The sequence below is a fragment of the Grammomys surdaster genome, unplaced genomic scaffold (genome assembly GCF_004785775.1).
Source record: "Grammomys surdaster isolate TR1022 unplaced genomic scaffold, NIH_TR_1.0 97, whole genome shotgun sequence".
In the NCBI taxonomy this organism is placed as follows: Eukaryota; Metazoa; Chordata; class Mammalia; order Rodentia; family Muridae; genus Grammomys; species Grammomys surdaster.
Genome location: NW_021604576.1, coordinates 3,308,673 through 3,328,447, shown reverse-complemented (window position 1 = coordinate 3,328,447; position 19,775 = coordinate 3,308,673). Strand labels below are relative to the sequence as shown.

Below are 19,775 nucleotides of genomic sequence, written 5' to 3'. Positions count from 1 at the left end.
TGTCTGGAAGGCTGTGCTGTAAGGCTACTTTTGCTGGCTATAGGCAAGGGTTCCAGAGCCAACGAGAACACAGGGCTCGTCTTAAAACTGAAGGTACGGATGCTTGGGATGTATGCCTAAATAGATGTGAGTTCTACTGAGACAAGAGATGCACTTATGTGTATAAGGCAAAAAACAGTACAGTGACTCCTGGAGGCAAACCAAACAAAACCAGAGTGACCTGGGGAAAAGTAACTCAGGTCCGTGGAAACAGTGGTGTGGTTTATGCCCAATGCCGAAGCAACCTTCCTGCAAAGGCTGCTGGACACAGAATCTGTATAATACTGTACCCTTCTCTGATTTTAAACTAATAGAAAGTAAATAAATAAAAGTGAAAAACAAAACCAACCAACTAAACAAAAAAAAATATCCATACACAGACAGACAGACAGACAGACAAACAAACTAATTAAAAGAAGGGATACTAATGTACGCTAGTTTTAAAGTTACCTGTTTGGCATTTAAAAATACAAATGTTTTCCCTTTGAAGATCTGTTTTCTTTCATGTCGTCCTGACAGATCAACACTTTTACTTCCAATAGCTGGTTCATCAATGGGTGGGTAAAAACTGTAAAGAAAATCAAAATATATTCTAATTATGTACTATTCTCCATGATTACTATTAAATTTGCAAATGAAGTGACTACCTAATACCAAAAAGCCTGAATTTCAGTATTACTTGAGCCAGGCACTGTGACATAAGTCTGTATCCCCAGGAGGCAGAAGCAGAGAATCAGTGCTAATTTGGGGCTAATCTGGCCTACATTATGGAATGAAGTAATTGAGAGAATGTGTTACAACATGAGTGACCAGCCAGAACAACACAGTGACATCCTGTCATAAAAAACAAAATAAAACAACAAAACAAAACAGAAACAAGGAAAGCAAACAAAAGCTAGTACTTTCAAAGTTTTGTTTTGGGCAAAGAGTTTTTTTTGTTTTTGTTTTTGTTTTTTGAGACAGGGTTTCTCTGTGTAGCCCTGGCTGTCCTGGAACTCACTCTGTAGACCAGGCTGGCCTCGAACTCTCGAACTCAGAGATCCACCTGCCTCTGCCTCCCAAGTGCTGGGATTAAAGGCGTGCGCCACCACCGCCCGGCGGGCAAAGAGTTTTTATCTGGAACAAAATAACCAAAATGGCCTTTCCTAAAATGTGATGCAAGTTCCATATATGATAGTATTTACTTAAAATGAATATACGCCGGGCAGTGGCGGCACACGCCTTTAATCCCAGCACTTGGGAGGCAGAGGCAGGCGGATTTCTGAGTCGAGGCCAGCCTGGTCTATCTACAGAGTGAGTTCCAGGACAGCCAGGGCCACACAGAGAAACCCTGTCTCAAAAAACAAAACAAAAACAAACAAACAAAAAAACTAAAATAAAATGAATACACTAATAAGGATGAGTGCAACAAGACACATATTTAAGGAAAAGTAAAGGTGAAAGGCTGTTAGTGGCACATCTCCTCTAAACCAAGTCCCTTGGTGAATAGATGGCATAGGGATCGCCTGTACTACAGGGTTACGAGCACTGCGCTCACGAATCCTAACTGCCTGTCAGCAAGCATGCTCTTTATTTCTGAAGAGACACTAAGTCATCTCCCAAGATTTCTCGCTACAAACATTATTCAGAAATGGGTGTATAAAGGGCTGGCAGAATCTGTAGTCTTTGCATAGTCGGCATGCTATATATGAATGCTAGAGATCTGTGGAGACTCTTCCAACAGTGAGAGGCTTGTTTAAAAAAACTGAGAGAACATGTTACAACATGAGAGTTCTGTACTAACTGAATGGAAACACCATCCTATCTGCCTTACCATCAGACACACACAATGTAGACATTGCTATTAGAATATACATGATACAATGAAACAGTCTTTTACAACAAGTTTTCTAAAGATGACTTCATCTATCCCAGTACTGAGGATGGCTTACAGACACAAGGAATCACAAATCACATCAACAATACGCAGTGCTGACTGTCTTACTGTTTTTTTTTTCTTGATGACCTGCAGAACACAGACATAACTGTACTCAACAGAACAGTACTTGCTGCATAATAACACCACATTACACCGTTGATTTAAATTCAGAGCTAGTCAACACTGCTTCAGAACTAAAAGGAGAGTGATACTAAGAGTTACTATAATTTATTTGCTATCCCTTTTATGCTCATTTCCATTAATATTGTTTTCAATTTTATGTTTATGGGTGTTTGCCTGCATACATGTTGGTATACCATGTGTAGGCCTCAATTAGAGTTACATACAATTGTGAGTTTACCATCTGAGGCTGGGAAAGAAGCCTAGGGTCCTCTCAAAGAGTAGCCAGCCTACATAATGAGATCCTGTTTAGAAAAAAAAAGATACTTGGTCTTAAAATAGATGCAGATATAAGGATACTATCAGGCAAATGACTAGATACTTTTTAATTTTGTTTGGTCATTTTCTGAGAAAGTGTCTTGCTATAGAATATAGACTAGCCTTATCTTTTTATATTGAGTGCTAGGATTACAGAGTTTACCACCATGCCAGCTCTTAATATAAAACATCTGACTGTCAACTGCCAATAGAAAACACTAACCATTATAGTAGGCAGTGAGTTAGGAATTATTCCAAGTTCTTCTAGAGTAAAGCTACTTCACTGTGGTCCTAAGTGTTAAATTTGAATAGAAGTCCGAATAGAAGGCTGATTCAATGGCTAATTCTAAAAGCCCCAACAACAGGACATACACCCAGTAGTGAACATTCACCAGGCTCTCCATCCTAAAGCAGCCTGAAATTAACAATGGCTTATGATTTATGACTATAAATCACTGGTATTTACAGGACTTTGGACTCCTCAGAGACAGAGAGACAGGCTTCTGAAGGACAGTATGATTTTGTTTAAAGACCAGCCACATTTGAAATGTGTAAGGGACACTTTCTAAAGCTGTTTTCACAAGGCTGTAAGACTCAAGGTTAAGAATCTACTACTGATCAGAATCCAAAATACTGTATTATCCAATAACTATATTATAAAACAAACCTCCTAGATAAAAATTATATACAGATAAAATTCCAAAAAAAATCAACCATCCAACCAACCAAGCAAACAAAAAACCAGAAGAAACTAATTTTTGGCTAAGTTAAACAGACACCTATGATCAAGTGTCTTCCTATCTCATCACAGTTTTATTGATTGAGAGTATCACTACACAACATATAAATTTCCTAAGTCGGTTGTTCAATATTTGACAGAATATCAAAAGCAAGTAAAGTAAAAATATGAGCCTATTCAGATATTTTTACGGTTAACAGCATCAAGTACTTGTATCAGACAACATATTAAGATTTTACACACTGTACATTATTACTAATACCTAAAATAGCTCAACTAGAAAGTATGTCACCCCTGACACTCAGAGGTCCTTTCTTTCTGTTGAGAAAAGCTTTCTGCATGCAGTGTGTGCTGGTTGTGAATTCGCCATCCTTCTGGCTTAGCCTAGAGTGGGAGGCTCTGCCTCTGCATCCTGCTGAGCCACATTTTTGCATTAGGTAACTGAGAGCAGAGTCCTGGCCTCTGTGGCTTCAAGAGTCTTCCTCTCAGATGACACCAGGTACGGTCATGCATGCTCGGCTGACCACACATGAGGGTCATTCATTGTCCTTACATTGTGTTATTTAAATACTGACACTTAAGATTTGTTCCAAGGTGACAAGAAATATTTGACATGGGATTAGTATGAATAAAACCAACGCCTACTCATTTCTATGCTATATTTTATTAAATTTAACGTTTAGGTTATATACCTTTCAATTTCTGGAGGCTGTTTCTTAGACTCAACTGCTTTGAGAAATTCAGAAAAGTATTCTGGCTTTACAATTGGACGTCCACAAATGAGTGCACATATAGTCTAAAATGGAAAATCAAATGTAACTATAAATACATATACTCATACAATAGCTTATTTAAAAGAAAATTGTAAGTTATAAAACTAAAAAGAGGTGGTTTTACAGTATTTCTTCTTTCAAAGTCATTAATGCACAAAGGAGACACAATCTAAAATAAAAGTCAGTACGTGGTCATAGCTTAGGTTTATATAACCATCATATAAAGACTCAAATTTAGAAAGCCCTCAGTCACTATTGCAAAGGCACACATGTTTCTACATATCTAGGTTGGTGAAACTCACTAAACTACAAGAACCCCACAGTCTTTGTGAATGGAATCTTCAATAGAAAAGAAGAGTGTGGTGTCATGAGATGGTACGAGGACAGGAGAGGCAACCTGACACAGAAGTAAGACTCAAACCTTGAGGAGTGGCTAGCCCATTAACTGTAGTTACACAATCAAATACATTTCATGGTAGAGGATAACTTAAAACCTTTTTAAAATGTCAAATCAAAATCTGAAACATCATTTGGTTCTCTGAGGTAATAAAACATGAAAAACCATTCAAGTCTAAATACGAACATGGGATAGTCATACATGAATCTACAGCCATTCTGACTGTTTCAAAATAAATGACTAAGTCTGTGCACATTAAGTCACTGAGCGTAAACTGACGGAACCTGATCTTGACACAAAGACTTCCCACTTACTTTAATGGTGACTTTAACTGACGACATGACAAGGTGAGTACATTCTTCTGTCCAGTTGTTTGCAGTAAGTCCTCCAAGCTGTAAGATAGCTTGGTTTAAAACTGTTTTCCCAGAGACATCTAAACAAGAAGAACAAACAACCAAAGGCTCGTATTCTACTCTGCAAATGAAAATAAGTTACAGCAAGTTAGATTGTGGTGCTTGTGACAGCAACTTAAAAAATATCATCTTAATTTTAATGTATTTTTCCTAAGAAATTATCCTTTCTTCAGTCTTGAGTCCTAATGAAGAAAAAACAGTGACCCAACTTAAGATTACAATGTAACCCATGAGGACCCAAACAAGTGAGTGCTCTGTTACAACTGTCCAGGCCACATAACCTCATTCAGTTACACAGTTTCAACACCTTAGGCAAAGTCTCTTCCTTTAGAATTTCAAATACAGCTGTGGATTTCACATCAACTCTGAAACATCTTACCTGAATTTACTTTCAAACACCCCAAAGGTAACTCTATCTCCTGTCTTCAAAGTGCAGGAAAGACCAGTCTGCATTTTTTCTTCATTAACAAAGGTTCCATACTTAGAATTATCTTTTATTGTTAATGTAGGAATTTCATCTGTTTGACTCTGAAAAGAAAATCAGTAAATGATTTAAAGTCATTTACCACTTAGTAAGTACAGGGTAGATCTCACAGGATTAATAACTTTCTGGGGAAGCAGAAACGAAGTAGATGATGACTCCCCTCAGGCCGCCTTCAGGGAAGTCACTCAACTAGCATTTTCCCTAAGGTCATTTCTTAAAGCCAAACCTTACCCCTGAGAACAGACCTCACTGCTAAGACTGTGCATTTCCTGAGCCACGCAAACCCGTTCTTCTGAGGCTTTTCCTTTGGCACAATCTGCTTTGTGTTTAACATGCCAGGTGTATCCTCTCCTACACATTTTTTACACTGTCAAAACTCTATCGTTAAAAACTAACCCAATGAGAATATGAAGTTAAAGGGCTACAGTTTCTGACTGAGTGCAATTGTCTTACTTATTCTAGATGAATTTCAATAATAAACATTTTTCCATCCCTAAAGGAACAGACTTAAAACCAGAATTTCTCCAAGTACATCTAGCATTTACATATGTGTACTCTGTGTACAAAGTAATAGCTTTTCTTGCACCACAAATACTAACATTAATACAGGTAGTTAAAAATACTTTATCACCTTTACCACCTATGGTTGTGATAAAACATACTCAGATCCATTCAATGAAGCCAAATGGCATAGGCAAGTCATCTTCCCTAGTAACATATATCAATTCCTATTCTGAAAATGTGCTACATAGGAAAACCCAGTGTCCATACAGCTGCATCAAGTCCTTTAAGACTGTGAGTTATAAAGGTAATTCATTGTTGTATTCCCAGAATTGGTACCTGACTGCTACACACAAACCATTCAATAAATGCCCAGTAGTTTGTATCTGAGTGTCCTCCAAAGAACCACGGGTTAAAGGTTTAGCTGTTAGCCTGTGGGACCACTGGGCGAAAGTTAGATCTGTGGAAGTGTAACCTGGAAGAAGTTCTGGGGCCTCCATTCTTTGCTCTGTTTCTTAGCTGTCAGGATGGAAGTGGCTTCCTGTAACTGTTCCACAATGTATGGCATGGGCCACAGATATAATATGATGAACAAAAAGACCACAGGTTCAAATCCTGAGCCAAAGTCTGCACATTCCTCTTTAATCTCTTCATCTTAGGAAGTCCGTCACTATGACAAAAGACTAACACAGGATATTTTCTAACAAACACTTTCTCTGAATTTCAAAATCACCTGCAGAAAAAGTAAACTGTTCAAATAGAAGCATCCTATTTCAAAATAAATACAACTAGAATAACTATGTGTGGGTTCTCCTGTTGTTTCTTGTTTTGTTTTATCTAATATGCTAACAAGATAGTAAAATAGGGGCTAGAGACATGGCTCAGCAGTTATGAGCACTGGCTGCTCTTCCAGAGGTCCTGAGTTCAATTCCCAGCAACCACATGGTGGCTCACAACTGTCTATAATGCGACCTGATGTTCTCTTCTGACATGCATGTGTCAATGCAGACACAATACTCACATGCATAAAATAAATAAATAAATCTTAAAACAAACAAAAAAAGAGAGTAAAATAAAGTTAGCAGCATACCAAACTGGTTACAGGAAAGTTTACTGTTAACACAGCATGATTTCGGCTGATTGACTGATCATTTTCGATTAGAATGGCACAGTTTTTCCTCCCAACAATGTATTCTACGCCAGCCAAAAGTCGGCATGGTTCTCCTAAGGGAAAACAGAAGTAAATAAATGTAAGGTACACATATAAGACATACTGTATAGTTATTACAAATAACTCATACTTCTGCTACTTAAATGCTAAGCAACTTGATATTATGCATGTATATTTGTATAAATTATATATATCATATGTGAGATTTTTCTTTTAAAAATTATGCTAGCTGGGAGGTGGTGGCGCACGCCTTTAATCCCAGCATTTGGGAGGCAGAGCCAGGCGGATTTCTGAGTTCGAGGCCAGCCTGGTCTACAGAGTGAGTTCCAGGACAGCCAGGGCTACACAGAGAAACCCTGTCTCGGAAAAACAAAAAAAAAAAAAACAAAAAAAAAATTATGCTAGATTATTTTATGTGTTTTGTCTACATGTACATATGTGCATCATTTGTGTGTATGGGAGGGGCGGTACCCCTGCCAGTTCTACAGCTGGCAGCAAAACAATCCAGAGAGGCAAAATGAAAATCCTCCGTTCAGCTTAACTTAATTAGCCAGTGCTGGTACAAACTTTTAGAGGCTAACAGCAGACAGTTGATATTAGTCATATTTAAGCACAGTACAACTTTGAATAATAGCTTCCTGATGACAATTAGCTCAGAACCACATGTACAACAAAGTTTAAAGCCTGTTTACACTGAAACTCTTTACAAAGTACATATGGCTTCTTCCAGAAAGATGGGTTCTGTTGACTCAGAAACAATGTTCAAGATAAGGATGTAGGGAGAATGACTGAGGGAACACACTGCCTAAAGGAGTCAGGATTGGCCTGCCCCTAAGATAACACAGAAGTCACTTAGGCTGTTGAAAAGTCCAAGGGACACTGCTCATAAGGACGGCTTTAATGGACTGAGAAGCAGCGCTCAAGATTTAGGGAGGCGTATGGCATGAACATTATAGTCTGGGAGACTTGGGTGAGGGAGCCAAGACTGGTGGGGTGGTGCACTTCGGAGATGACCTCCACCAGGCACCATTAAGAAGACACCCAGAAGCCCAGGTGCAAGTAAAATGAACAAGTAAGTGGTGGAGAGATGGAGAGAAAGAGAAGCAGGATGTGTACATGAAGAAAGGTGGACCAGGAGACTGGAAAGTAGTGAGGAATGGCCTGATATGAGTAGCCTTCAATGCCACCTGAGGCCATGTCTGGGTCCATGGTCCTGCAGCAGTGGGGACCTGTGCTGATGCCCATGGACCATGTTACCACCAAAGGTCATGTGGACATCCCTGGTCTGGACTGCCAGCTAGGGCCATGTTGATGTGCAAGGGTTGTGCAGAGCTGGCCCCATCCCTCACCAGCTGTGGCACTCTGGAGAGCTATCAGGCTGATCAACTCAGCTACCACCCAGCCCCCTATCCAGGGCTCTGAGTTGGCTCACCCCTACATTTACCTCATTGATGAGCTGTTGGAGCGTAGGAAGGGGCTGGTTCTGCAGAACCAAGCTGCAGGATTTCCATGGCACAGGGCAACAACAGGATATCCAAGAGGAGTCCTGGTGAGGAGCCAGTATTGATAGTGTAGCAGAAGACTCGAACATAATCAATAACTCATTACCAATGAACATTTGCAAGAAAAGCTGTTTAGGCAAAAAGGTGTACTGTGTGACACGACACGCTGAAGTTTCCAGGGTGAGACTTTGTTTTCTTTTGTGAGGGGGAGGTTACCAGGGCGGAGGGTGGAGACGGAGTGATGAGGAGAAAGCGTGTATCATACGAAATTTGCAAAGACTCAGTAGAACATTAAAATTAAATCGTGAATCAGCAACTGGTGGAGTAACAGCAGACGTGTTGGAGACCTGTGGAACTCGGTGGCACGGGCTTCCAGTTGGTGGAGTGATTATCACAATTAGACAAATAGGAAGAGTCCAGCAGAGCCCCGGCACCCTTCTAAATGGTTTGAGTTAAGTATTGTCAATGAGATTTCTGCTTGTTTTATTTCATTTTTGAGAGGAAGTCTCACTATGCTGCCTAAGCTGTCCTCAAACTCAGCAGTCACCAGCCTCAACTTCTCAGGAGCTGGAACTACAGGAAGGAACTATCACACTCAGTTTACTAGAGATGAACTTGGACGGTTTCAAGGAAGGTAAATAAATATTGTTAGTTTCTTCTGTAACACAAAGGTACCAGCTAACTTGACAACTAATCCTTAGCTTCAATCAGATCCCCAAATGTAGCTGATACTGGTTCTAGAAGCATATTTATTCTGCTATCATGTTAATAAAGGGTTAAGACTTCCTGGGTGAGTACTGAACTATAGCCTAAAAGTACATTTTTCTAACAGTTAGGTATCAGCCAGTCACAGACCAGGAAAGAATCAGATAAGACTCCTTATACTCTAAATGCATCTTCATACACCCCTCAAGTAGGGCAGCTGAAGTAAAATTTAATCAAGGTGTTTTTCTAAGTTATTTCCTTTTCTGTCTATAAAATACTGCTTGACCATAGTGTTGTGTAGAGCTCTGTAAAACTCTACCCGTTCAAGGTGACAAGCAATTCACAAATCCTTTCTTTATCCAAACTTAAATTTGGCAGGTTGTTATCTGTTTTGAGACAGGGTCTCATGTAGCTCGAAGGCCTCAAACTTACGTAGCTGATAACCTTTAACTTCAGATCCTCCTTCCTCCACCTCCCAAGTGCTGGGATTATAAGCCTGTGCCACCAGCGCTTGAAAATTTCTATTTTCCAGACACCCATAGAGCTAGCTAGGCTCAAGGCTAATTACTCAGAGTCCTCCTTGCTCTGCAACACAAATTTGCGTTCTACTTTTGCAGTGCCCCAACCCACATGGATAATCTTTCAGACTTTATCCTTCCCTCTATACTGTTCGTAAACTGCATCTTAATTAAGTTCCCAGAAAACAAGATACAGACGCAGGCAAGTACTTAATCTTCCATCAATAATGACTATATAAGGGAACAACCACTTAACACGTGATAACTTTTTCACTCCGTAAAAATGGGTGGGTGGAGGGGAAAGTCTGAAAACTTTAAAGCGGGCCTGTGGTGTCACGTGATTTCTCATAACTATGCTCCAGTCTGCGTCCGCCTCCAGCCTTGGCTGGGCGCCTGAGCTAACTCTGCGTGGTGTTTCCATTAAGGGCTTAGGTTCTGTCGTTCGCAGCCTAGCTGGACTGGTCTAACCTGGGTACGGACGCCCCACCGCCCCACGTTCGGTGTGCTCCCATCTCGGTTCCCACCACCCAGCTTCCGCGTCCAGTCAGCTTCGGCGGCTTCGGCGTCCGCCGGAAGGCGAGGAGAACGGACCGGAAGCGCGCTCCGCTGTTCCCCACCCCCGCCTTCCCGGGCCGCTCCGGAGAAGAACTTCCCGCCACCTCCTTACGCGCCTACCTGGAGCCGCACCTGCGGCCGGGAGCAGCTTCCACATGGGTCCGGCGTCTCAGAACCCCGCGACGTGCGACGCCAACCGTGGCTGCCCAGCGTGCGCGGCCACCGTGCTGCACCGGCGCGGGCTCCGGGACGTGCGCGTTCCAATGCTCCGTCAAGTTCTTCGGAAACGCGGGAATGGGGCCAGAGCGCGCCGCCGGCGCGGGCGCCACCTGGCGCGAAAGATGCAGCAGTGCAGCGCAGAAAGTGTCACGCTTTAATCAACAAACTATAATGTTTAAAAATCTCACAAGTAATGTGGATTTTAAATAAAATACATCGAACTGCTGGCTGAGTATATTATTTGCTGTATTTAAAATGTCTTCATTTACTTCATTTGTAGTAGTATCAGTCAAAATGAAAATTTCATGTCAAAGCCAATTGTATGTTTAATCTTCTCCATTGTGTCCTGAGTGTATTATACCAGACCCATATTTACATCTTTACCCAATGTCAGAATTTACTGAATAACAATAAATCCACAAGCTGCGTTGTTATCTTTGACTGTAATTTCCCAAGTAGTCCCAATTTCCCTTAAGAGTTGATCACTGGTAAACAGGTTTTTTATTTCATTTGTAATACTAATACATCATACAGCAAGGGTGTGTGTCCATTAAAGAATGACTTCAACTGTTGTGAGTGGCGTTGCTCACCTTTAATCCCAGCACTTGGAGGGCAGAGGCAGGTGAATCTCTGCAAGTTTGAGGCCAGCCTAGTCTACAGAGAGATCCTATCCAAAAAAGAAAAGAAAAAGGAAGGACTACAACGGAGTTAAAGAGACACAGCAAGAGACAGCAAGGGATTTGGGAAGCTAAAGTGTAGAGCTGAAACAGATACAGAGTAAATGCAGCACTTACCTAGCATGCATGAATCCTTGGTTTTGATTGTCAGCACTAATAAATAGCACAGACATCTTCCCACATAGTTGTAATTGGCTATTAAATTACATATGATATATAATAAAATGTAAGTGCAATTTAAACAGCTGTTCGGTTTTATTGTTTAAGGAATAATAAACAATCTGCATGTTCAACAGAAATAATTTAAAAATTTTTGGCATGTGGTTGTTAGAATCTGGAAACCAGAACCATTAGAATCTAAGACGTATCAGACATCACCTGTTTACACTAAGGGACCTCTTCCTTTATTTACTTTTTTTTTTTTTTTTTGGTTTTTCGAGACAGGGTTTCTCTGTGTAGCCCTGGCTGTCCTGGAACTCACTCTGTAGACCAGGCTGGCCTCGAACTCAGAAATCCGCCTGCCTCTGCCTCCCAAGTGCTGGGATTAAAGGCGTGCACCACCACTGCCCGGCTCTTCCTTTATTTACAACACAGAGAACTGAGCTTGAAAATTAAGCTTACTATTCTTTTGTTTTGGTTTGTTCAGAGAGGCTCATGTATCTGTGGCTTGCCTGGAACTCTATGTAGACCAGGCTGACCTTGAACCTTGACCTTGATGTGCCTGCCTCTGTTTCCCGAGCACTAGGATTAATGGTGTGTGCCACCATGCCCAGCTCAGTTGCTCAGCTTCTTATTCTTAATTGTGCTTATACTGCAAAGCTTTGAGGGATTGATGACGCCTTTCAAACACTTTCCTCACCCCACAAGCTATAAGCCTTGATTTAATCCGAACGACTTGTCGTAAATGTACACAAGATGCTGCATATTGGGTTTTTATAAAGCTAACACAAACATTAGCCAATACTTCAGTAACTTCTATGCAACACTTACTCGGGACAATTGAAGCTTCACCTCAACTCTCTGCTCACAAAAACAAAAACCTGACGTCATTTGTTCTGCTTTCTTGTTCAACGTACTAATGGATTACAACATGGGAGACCATGAAAAGAGACATGATATTACAACCAGTGTCACTTCCTGTCACATCATTCTGGCCTAGCAACCATTCTCCACAGGCAGGAAAACAGTGAGCATTTCCTGCCTATTACTAGGCTAGGGCATGTTCTAAGTGCTTTAAACTTAAAGAAAACTCGAGATGAGTTCTACTCAGAGGAAGCAGGTAGTTAACATTTTCTCAATTCAAAAAGAACAAAAGATAGTAATTCTTAAGCCAAATATGAGTGACCATCAATTACCTCAATATGTGCATTCAGGTTGTTCTAAATACTCTGTTCCAACATGGACATAGTTTCCTGAAGTTTTTATAGCTACTGAAAAAAGAAAGTCGTAAATCAATATACTTCCTAAATACCTTGGTGAAAACACCAGCTAAGCAGGTTACAGCAAAGGAGAGAAAGAAGGTGTAATACGTCTTAGCCCTTTTGTTGCTGGAAGCTAGTTGTCTGTTAATACATGTTAAAAGGATTTAACTGGTACAGAGATGTTGAGTCAGACACAGAACTAGGTGCAATACCTGGGTATTAAGGGCATTAAAGGTAGTGTAAGACAATTTGGCGTTGGATTTATAACATTTCAACTCTTCACAATCACAGAGTTTTAATCAATTACCCTGTCAGCAGAAGAGCAGAATGAAACAGCCCGGATCTGGTGCCAGCAGCCTGTGAACTGCCTTATCCTTTAGGTTCTGCCATGATCCTTAACTTCACTGCAGAAAAGAATTTCATGAAGCAGAATTAAGAGTTTGTTGAAGAGAATGTTTAAGCATAGATTTAAGTGCAGGAGTTGACATAGAGGTACTCGGAAAGATTAGGACATATCCAAAAGCATGGGTGTGGGCGTCTGAGGACTGTACCTGGGAAGTGTCTTGGGGTGATCACGTGATCATTATATGCATGTATATGATCTTCAGCCTCATTACTAAAACGTTCTTCCTAGCTGGGTGTGCTGGCACATTCCTTTAATCCCAACACTCAGGATGAAGAGACAAACAGATCTCTGTCAGTTCAAGGCTAGCTGATCTACATGATGAATTCCAGGGCAGCCAGGACTACATAGACCCTGTCAAAAAAGAAAGAAAGACAAGGAAGGAAGGAAGGAAGGAAGGAAGGAAGGAAGGAAGGAAGGAAGGAAGGAAGGAAGGAAGAAAATCTTTTCCCATTTATTTGATGTGATTTGGTTGTGTGTGTGTGTGTGTGTGTGAGAGAGAGCACGCGCGTGCACATGTGTGTATACCTTCAAATCTTTTGCCCTCTGTTGTGGTTTACATGAGAATGGCCCCCAGGCATGTGTATTTGCATGCTTAGTTCTCAATTGATGAACCTATGGGGAAGAATAAGGAGGTGTAGTCTTATTAGTGTTTGTGTGTCCTTATTGGAGGAAGTATGTCGCTGGAGGAGGTAGGCTTTAAAGTTTCTCTCTCTTTGCTTGCTGACTGCAGATTGTTGAGGCCTACGAAAATGTTAAGGCCTAGATGGAATGTTAAGGCCTAGGCAAAATGTTAAGGGTTGGGTAACTTGTTACCTGGCCTAGCCTGCCATTATAAGGAAACCTTCTCATATGTTTCTGCTGTTAGTAGGAAACTTTCTTCTTCTTGTTTTTTTTGTTTTGTTTTGTTTTGTTTTGTTTTGTTTGTTTGTTTTTGTTTTTGGGTTTTCGAGACAGGGTTTCTCTATGTAGCCCTGGCTGTCCTGGAACTCACTCTGTAGACCAGGCTGGCCTTGAACTCAGAAATCCACTTCACCTACCTCTGCCTCCCAAGTGCTGCAATTAAAGGTGTTCGCCACTACTGCCCAGTAGTAGGAAACTTTCTAATGCCAAGTTGACTACATATTCTGTTATGTTTTGTGCCCTCAGAAACTAATCATAATAGAAGTCAGTAGCACTGCTTTGTATAGTTACCCAATAATAAACTTGGACCTGAAACAACTACCCGCCAGCACATCCTGCACCTGTGTGTAAGCCTTTATGGTATTTGCTTTTATAAGCTTCCCCTGGGATGGACACCAATATAAAAGATACAAGAAAAATAGCAGCTTTCATCTCAAATTGGCATAGTTCTTGTTAACTTAACACAAACCAACACATATCTGGGAAATATAGATCTTAACTGAGGAATTGCCTCCATCAGATTGGCCTATGTGCATGTCTGTAAGGCATTATTGCTGACTGATGTGGGACAGCCCACTGTGAGAGGTACCAGTTGGGCAGGTAGCCCAGGTAGTGGCTGAGCAAGCCACGGGAAGCAAGCCAGTGAGAAGTGTTCTTTCATGGTCTCTGCTTCAGTTCTTGCTAATCACCCTGCTCCTGCCTTGAGTTCCTGACTTAGCTTCCTCCATAATGGATTGCAACCTGTAAGCCAAATAAACCCCTTCCCCTACATGTTGCTTGTGGTTATGGTGTTTATTACAGCAACAGAAAACAAAATAGGACACCAAGGGAATATAAGTGACAAATGTGGTTCCACTTCCACTTTGTCCCTTGGGGTGATGTTCAGGAGTCACTGAATGGGTAAGTCAGTAGGATCCCAGGCCTATAGGGAGTTCTGGGAGAGAAGGTTTCTCTGAGGATTTCAGTGTCACAGCTCTCTTAGACGATATTCAGTGAAACAGTTTGTGTACAAATACTTGATTTGGTGTAAACAAGGGCTACATGAACCTTAAGAGTAGGAAGGAATTTTCAGGGTAGATGTAAATTGGCTGCAGCTTAAAGTACTGGGAATGCCTCATCTGCATGGAGAGAGGAAGTTGAACCTGTAATTTTGCCCAGGAGTATGTGACATTCTTCAGGTAGATGATGAGGGAGTTGGGCTCCCCAGATCAGGCAGAGAAGAGGAAGTCCTGCTAAGAAAAGGGAGTGTACCATTTTGCACCAAGCTCAGGGAAAGCTGTCTGGATAGGGTAGACTACAACCTTAGTATTGGAGTCCAACAACCATTGCCCAGAAATGCAGATTCAGGTTACTCCAAATATAGTGTTCCAACATGGTCAGAGGACCTGGTTCAGCAGGTCTTTCTTCATTGTCAGAGTCGTTAGAAAGAAGATCAGGAGATCCAAACATAAAGAGGATAGTAGGGAAGATTTTTTCTTTTTTTAAAATGGGATTTGGAGGTCTTGCAGAAGCTACATCTTATGCCAAGCAAGATTATTAAGAAGTACAGCATTTTATACTGTTTCCAGGGGAAAAATGTAGCAAAGTCAGCAGACTCTACCATACAATGGGACAAAATCAGCAGGAGGCTAATCAAGCCAGTCTTGCACAAGTGGAACACAGAGTGTCGAAGACTGAGCATACAGTGGCCTTGGTACTGATAACATAACCCTTTAGCACAGAAGAGTTGGGCTCTCAGGATCGGAAGCCATAGATCTCAAAAGGCCTTGGTTCCAGGCTATTGCTGGCTTTGTGAAGCATATCCCTGGTTTTAGAGAAGGAGTTGGGTTTGTTGTTGTTTGTTTGTTTGTTTTTGTTTTTCTCAATAAATCAGAGCCTCAGAGAAAGGCTCTCAAGGCCCTGGCCCCAGCCTATTAACATCTCTGCCAAGCACATCTGGTTTTGAAAGTGCTGTGCTACTTATCCATACACCAGGGTCTCAAAGATCAGTTCAGCTTTCAATAGTCACACTTCATGAAACTTGTATATGCCCAAAATAAAAGAAAGGTACAAACTAAGGTACTTTTTAAGTGCATTGGCAGACATATCAGGCATAAGAGCAAAGCAGGAAGATGCCTGCTGCTGTCACTTTGGTACCAGTCTTAGCTTTCGAGTTGGTAGAAGTAGGCTATCTGTTAATATACCACATGGTAACCATGGGGAGATTGGATCAGAAGCAGAGGTAGAGTTTCTTGTTTCTATCCTGCTTCATACTCCAAGCTAGCTGGCCCTAAGCTTCCTGGTGATCTCACCATGAATATGCTTGGAGTAAAGATGCATGCCTCACATCCAGCTTTCTGTATGTGTCTGAGGGACTGAATGAATTGTTATGCTGTTGCACTGACTACTTTCACCTGCTCAGCCTTCTCCCTGACCCCCAATTGATTAATTTTTTTAGGAAGGAAAAACATCAGAACTGACCCGTTAGAATTTAAAATCTGATAGGAAAGAGAGAAAGTGAAAGCAGGGGAGGACTTTTGTTGAAGTCCCTTGGGGAAAAACAGCTTCTTTCTGATGAAGCATTTTAAATTATGTGTGTACCTATATGTATGGGTGACCACTGAAGGCAGGACTGATCTTTGAGGCCCTGATGAATGGCAGAATTACTACCCATACAGACATATATGAATGCTGGTGACTGCAGAGGATGGTGGATTCTTTGGAGCTGGAGGTCCAGGTGGTTTGGAGTCAACAGAGGTATTGGAACTAAACTTTGCTCTTTGTAAGAGTAGCACATGATCTTCACTCCTGAGCCATCTCTCCATCCCAAACCTGCACATTCTGATACTCTGCTGGGTGAGGACTAATGTTCTAAGCTTCCCAGAAAGTAAAGACACTATCATCTCTAATGGAGAGTGTCTGATGAAAAAACAAAAATTGTCTCTTCCATTAAGAATTATTCTAAATGGGACTGTCATTTACCTGGTCAGGGCTGCCCCCTCCCAGAAAGCTGTTTTAGAGCTTTTAGAGAGTAGTATATAGCCTAGCTAAAATGTATGTCTAAAATATAACCATTATTATATTTTCATCCATGAGAATGTTTTCTTCAGAAATGGGGAACAAATGCTAAGGAAGGGGGTCATTGAGACACACCTGACTATGTGGCTCTTAGCATGTTTTGTGGCTGGAATGTGAAGGAACTTGCACCTTGTGGTTAGAAGAAGCCTTGAATGCTTACCATTCTGAGGGAATCTCGGACAATAAGAACGTTGAGAGAAGTGTGGACAGTGAGGGCAAGCTCATGAGACTTCAGAGGTGAATAGTGACTCTATAAGGAACTAGAGAGGGGACATTCGTTTGATATTTTTTTGGTCAAGAATATGGGTTCATTCTAACTAGGCCCTTAGAACTGTGAAGAGTGAAGTTGAGTTTAAGGATAATGGTGGAATTCCTTTCAAGACAGGAGAGCATTAAGGCTGGTGCTGAGGAGACATCAGTGGTTGTCAAAGAGATCAGCATTGCTGAAGAGAAATCACCTCTGCTGAATGAGACAAGAGGAAAGATGTCCCCAAGGCAAAACCCTGTCCGTTAAAGGTGTCATAATATGAAGATCCAAATCATTTAAAGCAAGCCTGGGCTGAATGTGGTCTCTGCTCCCCAAAGGTAATTATCTAAAAACATAGTTCCTTGGGGTCGGTGTGCAAAAACTGGAGCAGACAAGGAAGCTGGACTCTACAAGACCATAGCAGAGCTTGGCAGCAATATCCATATGAAACTGATTTTTGAAGGCATGATAGAAGCTCATGGGGGACAGCTAAGGCCAGACAATGTGTAGTGAAGTTAGAGTCCATGTCAGCAGGCCCGAGAGGACATTCTGTAAACCTGTCAAGGTAAGGCCTGGGCTTCAGTGGAGATCCTGGGAGGATGGAGAAGCTAGGACAACGGAGTCTGTACCAAGGAGTGTGTTGTGGGCATGAATTGGAGCCAACTGAGCAGAGAACATACTAGCTGAGAGCAACAGGGCTGTAGGGGTGGAACTCCACAAGCCTTTGGAACACAACTGTGATCAGGCAATCACCATCCCAAGTAGATATAGCATCCTGACTCCTTCCAGCACTTTCTGACCCACCCGTACCCTAAGCCTCTTGAGTCTTTGCATTTCTCTTCCCTTCCCCCAGCTTCTCTTCCCAATATAACCCAGTCATTTTGGCCATGTGCTTTCTTTTTCTTCAAACTCTCTTGGTTCTTCTCTCTACCCTGGTTTCCCTCTTTTCTTTCTCCCTTGCTCCCCCCACCCCCCCACCCCCTGTTCATTTCTTGGCCCTGTGTATTCTGCTGGCTAGGTTCAGTCTGGACTCTTCCAGATGCCTCTGCTTGTTCTCTTTCTCACATCTGCAACTATACCTAGGAGTGGTCATGTCTCTATTTTCATTTAGTGTTATATCCTGGGTCTTCCATTTTTGAATAGGAATTCTTCTCTGTACTATTATGTGTCAGGAGTATGTAATTTGTTTACGACCTAAGTCTTTGTAATATTAAAGTGTTACAATCGATAAAGATTATGCGGGACTTTTAAAGTTAGACTGAATACATTTTACATTATAACATGGTTATGAGCCTATAGGGACAGAGGTGGAAGTTTATTGCCTAAAATTAATGAGGTTGGGTGTCAGGCTGACAAACTGCAGAGCTACAGCAATTGTTTTTAACTGTGAACTTGAAATAATCATGACATACTGGCCTTTGAGGCCTGGCCATTATCTTGATTGTGTTAATTGATGTGGAAAGACCCGTCTTTCTTTTGGGCATGACTATTTCCCAGGCAGGGGATCCTGGACTGAACAAAGTGGAGGAAGAGGCCTGATTACTAAAGACACATTCACCGCTTCCTCCTGGCTTCCAACAGAGTGTGAGCACATCTCCAAGCTCCTGCTCCTTCGATTTCCTTTCATGATGGACTTGGAGCCATGAGTTAAAATAAACAGTTTCTCCTGTTTTTCAAAATGTCTAAATTTTTAAAATAGATCTATTATTTTGTGTTCAAACACACTTGTGCAGAGCTCGGAAGACAGCTTGCTGGAATCGGTTCTCTCCTCTTCTACCTTGTGAGACCTAGAGATGGAACTCAGGCTTGGAGGCAAGTTACTTCACCAGGTGAGTTACCTCACTGTCCCCAGTCAGGTTCAGGATCAGAGTATTTTATTACTCCGGCAGGAAAACAAACCAAGACACATAGCTTTAAGGATTTTTCTTTCCTGATAAGGATAGGCGGTTTTTTGTTTTGTTTTTAATTTCAAGCCAGGCTAGAGAGATGGTTAAGAGCACTGAGTACTTACTCTTCCACAGGTCCTGAGTTCAATCCCCAGCAACCACATGGTGGCTCACTACCATCTGTAATAGGATCAGATACCCTCTTCAGATGTGTCTGTATTCATATACACACAATAAATAAATAATTTTTTTCAAGTCTGAAAAATTGTCATCTTTTATAGTGCCCTGTGTATTTCAAACCCTGTCATCCCAAGTCATTTATACTATAATTGTGCATTTGCTTTTCAAGTGTGCACTCCTTCCTTGGAGAGAAAAGCAACAGCTTGGAGAGTCAGAGCCAAGCTTCTTCTAATAGGCAGTGACGTGCCGCCCGACATTTCACGGCCTGCTTGGCTTTAGAAAAGAGGCCATGCTCTGAGCACAAAATATTAATCTGATGTTATGTGATGGAACTTCCCATGGACCACAGCTTTACATCCTGGAGGAATAAACACTGACCGGAAGGCATTCATTCGGTGGACAAACTGTAGGTCTTGTTGTTTCGAAAAACTTTTGTTTTGCGCAGGGGCTGGTCCCGAACTCGTTTCCCTCTGGACAAAATTCTCTCTTCCGAGGGAGCCGAGAACTGCGTAGAGCCGGCGTAGAGCCGGCGTAGAGCCGGCGTAGAGCCGGCGGGGAGCCGCCCCCTCCCAGGGCTCGGCGGTTGGCGGTCACAGCCTCGTCCGGCTCCTCCCTCCGCCTGGACTCAG

The 19,775-nt window shown here is 41.8% G+C and overlaps 1 protein-coding gene across 2 annotated transcripts in view; it reads right to left on the bottom strand.

Annotated features, from left to right (window-relative positions):
• Nbn (nibrin) overlaps positions 1-10,415 on the bottom strand; it is a 32,322-nt gene extending 21,907 nt beyond the window's left edge. Inside the window, exons 1-6 of one of the 2 annotated variants that reach the window (XM_028780271.1) lie at positions 10,274-10,415; positions 6,793-6,926; positions 5,097-5,245; positions 4,619-4,778; positions 3,827-3,930; positions 490-607 (exon numbers count right to left, since the gene is read on the bottom strand). In XM_028780271.1, the coding sequence (XP_028636104.1) occupies positions 490-607; positions 3,827-3,930; positions 4,619-4,778; positions 5,097-5,245; positions 6,793-6,926; positions 10,274-10,310 (702 nt within the window). In that variant the 5' untranslated portion in view covers positions 10,311-10,415. Of the gene's footprint in view, positions 1-489; positions 608-3,826; positions 3,931-4,618; positions 4,779-5,096; positions 5,246-6,792; positions 6,927-8,317; positions 8,432-10,273 lie in introns of those variants that run through there. The other variant, XM_028780279.1, reaches the window with a different exon arrangement.
• Between the last annotated feature and the right edge of the window lie 9,360 nt (positions 10,416-19,775).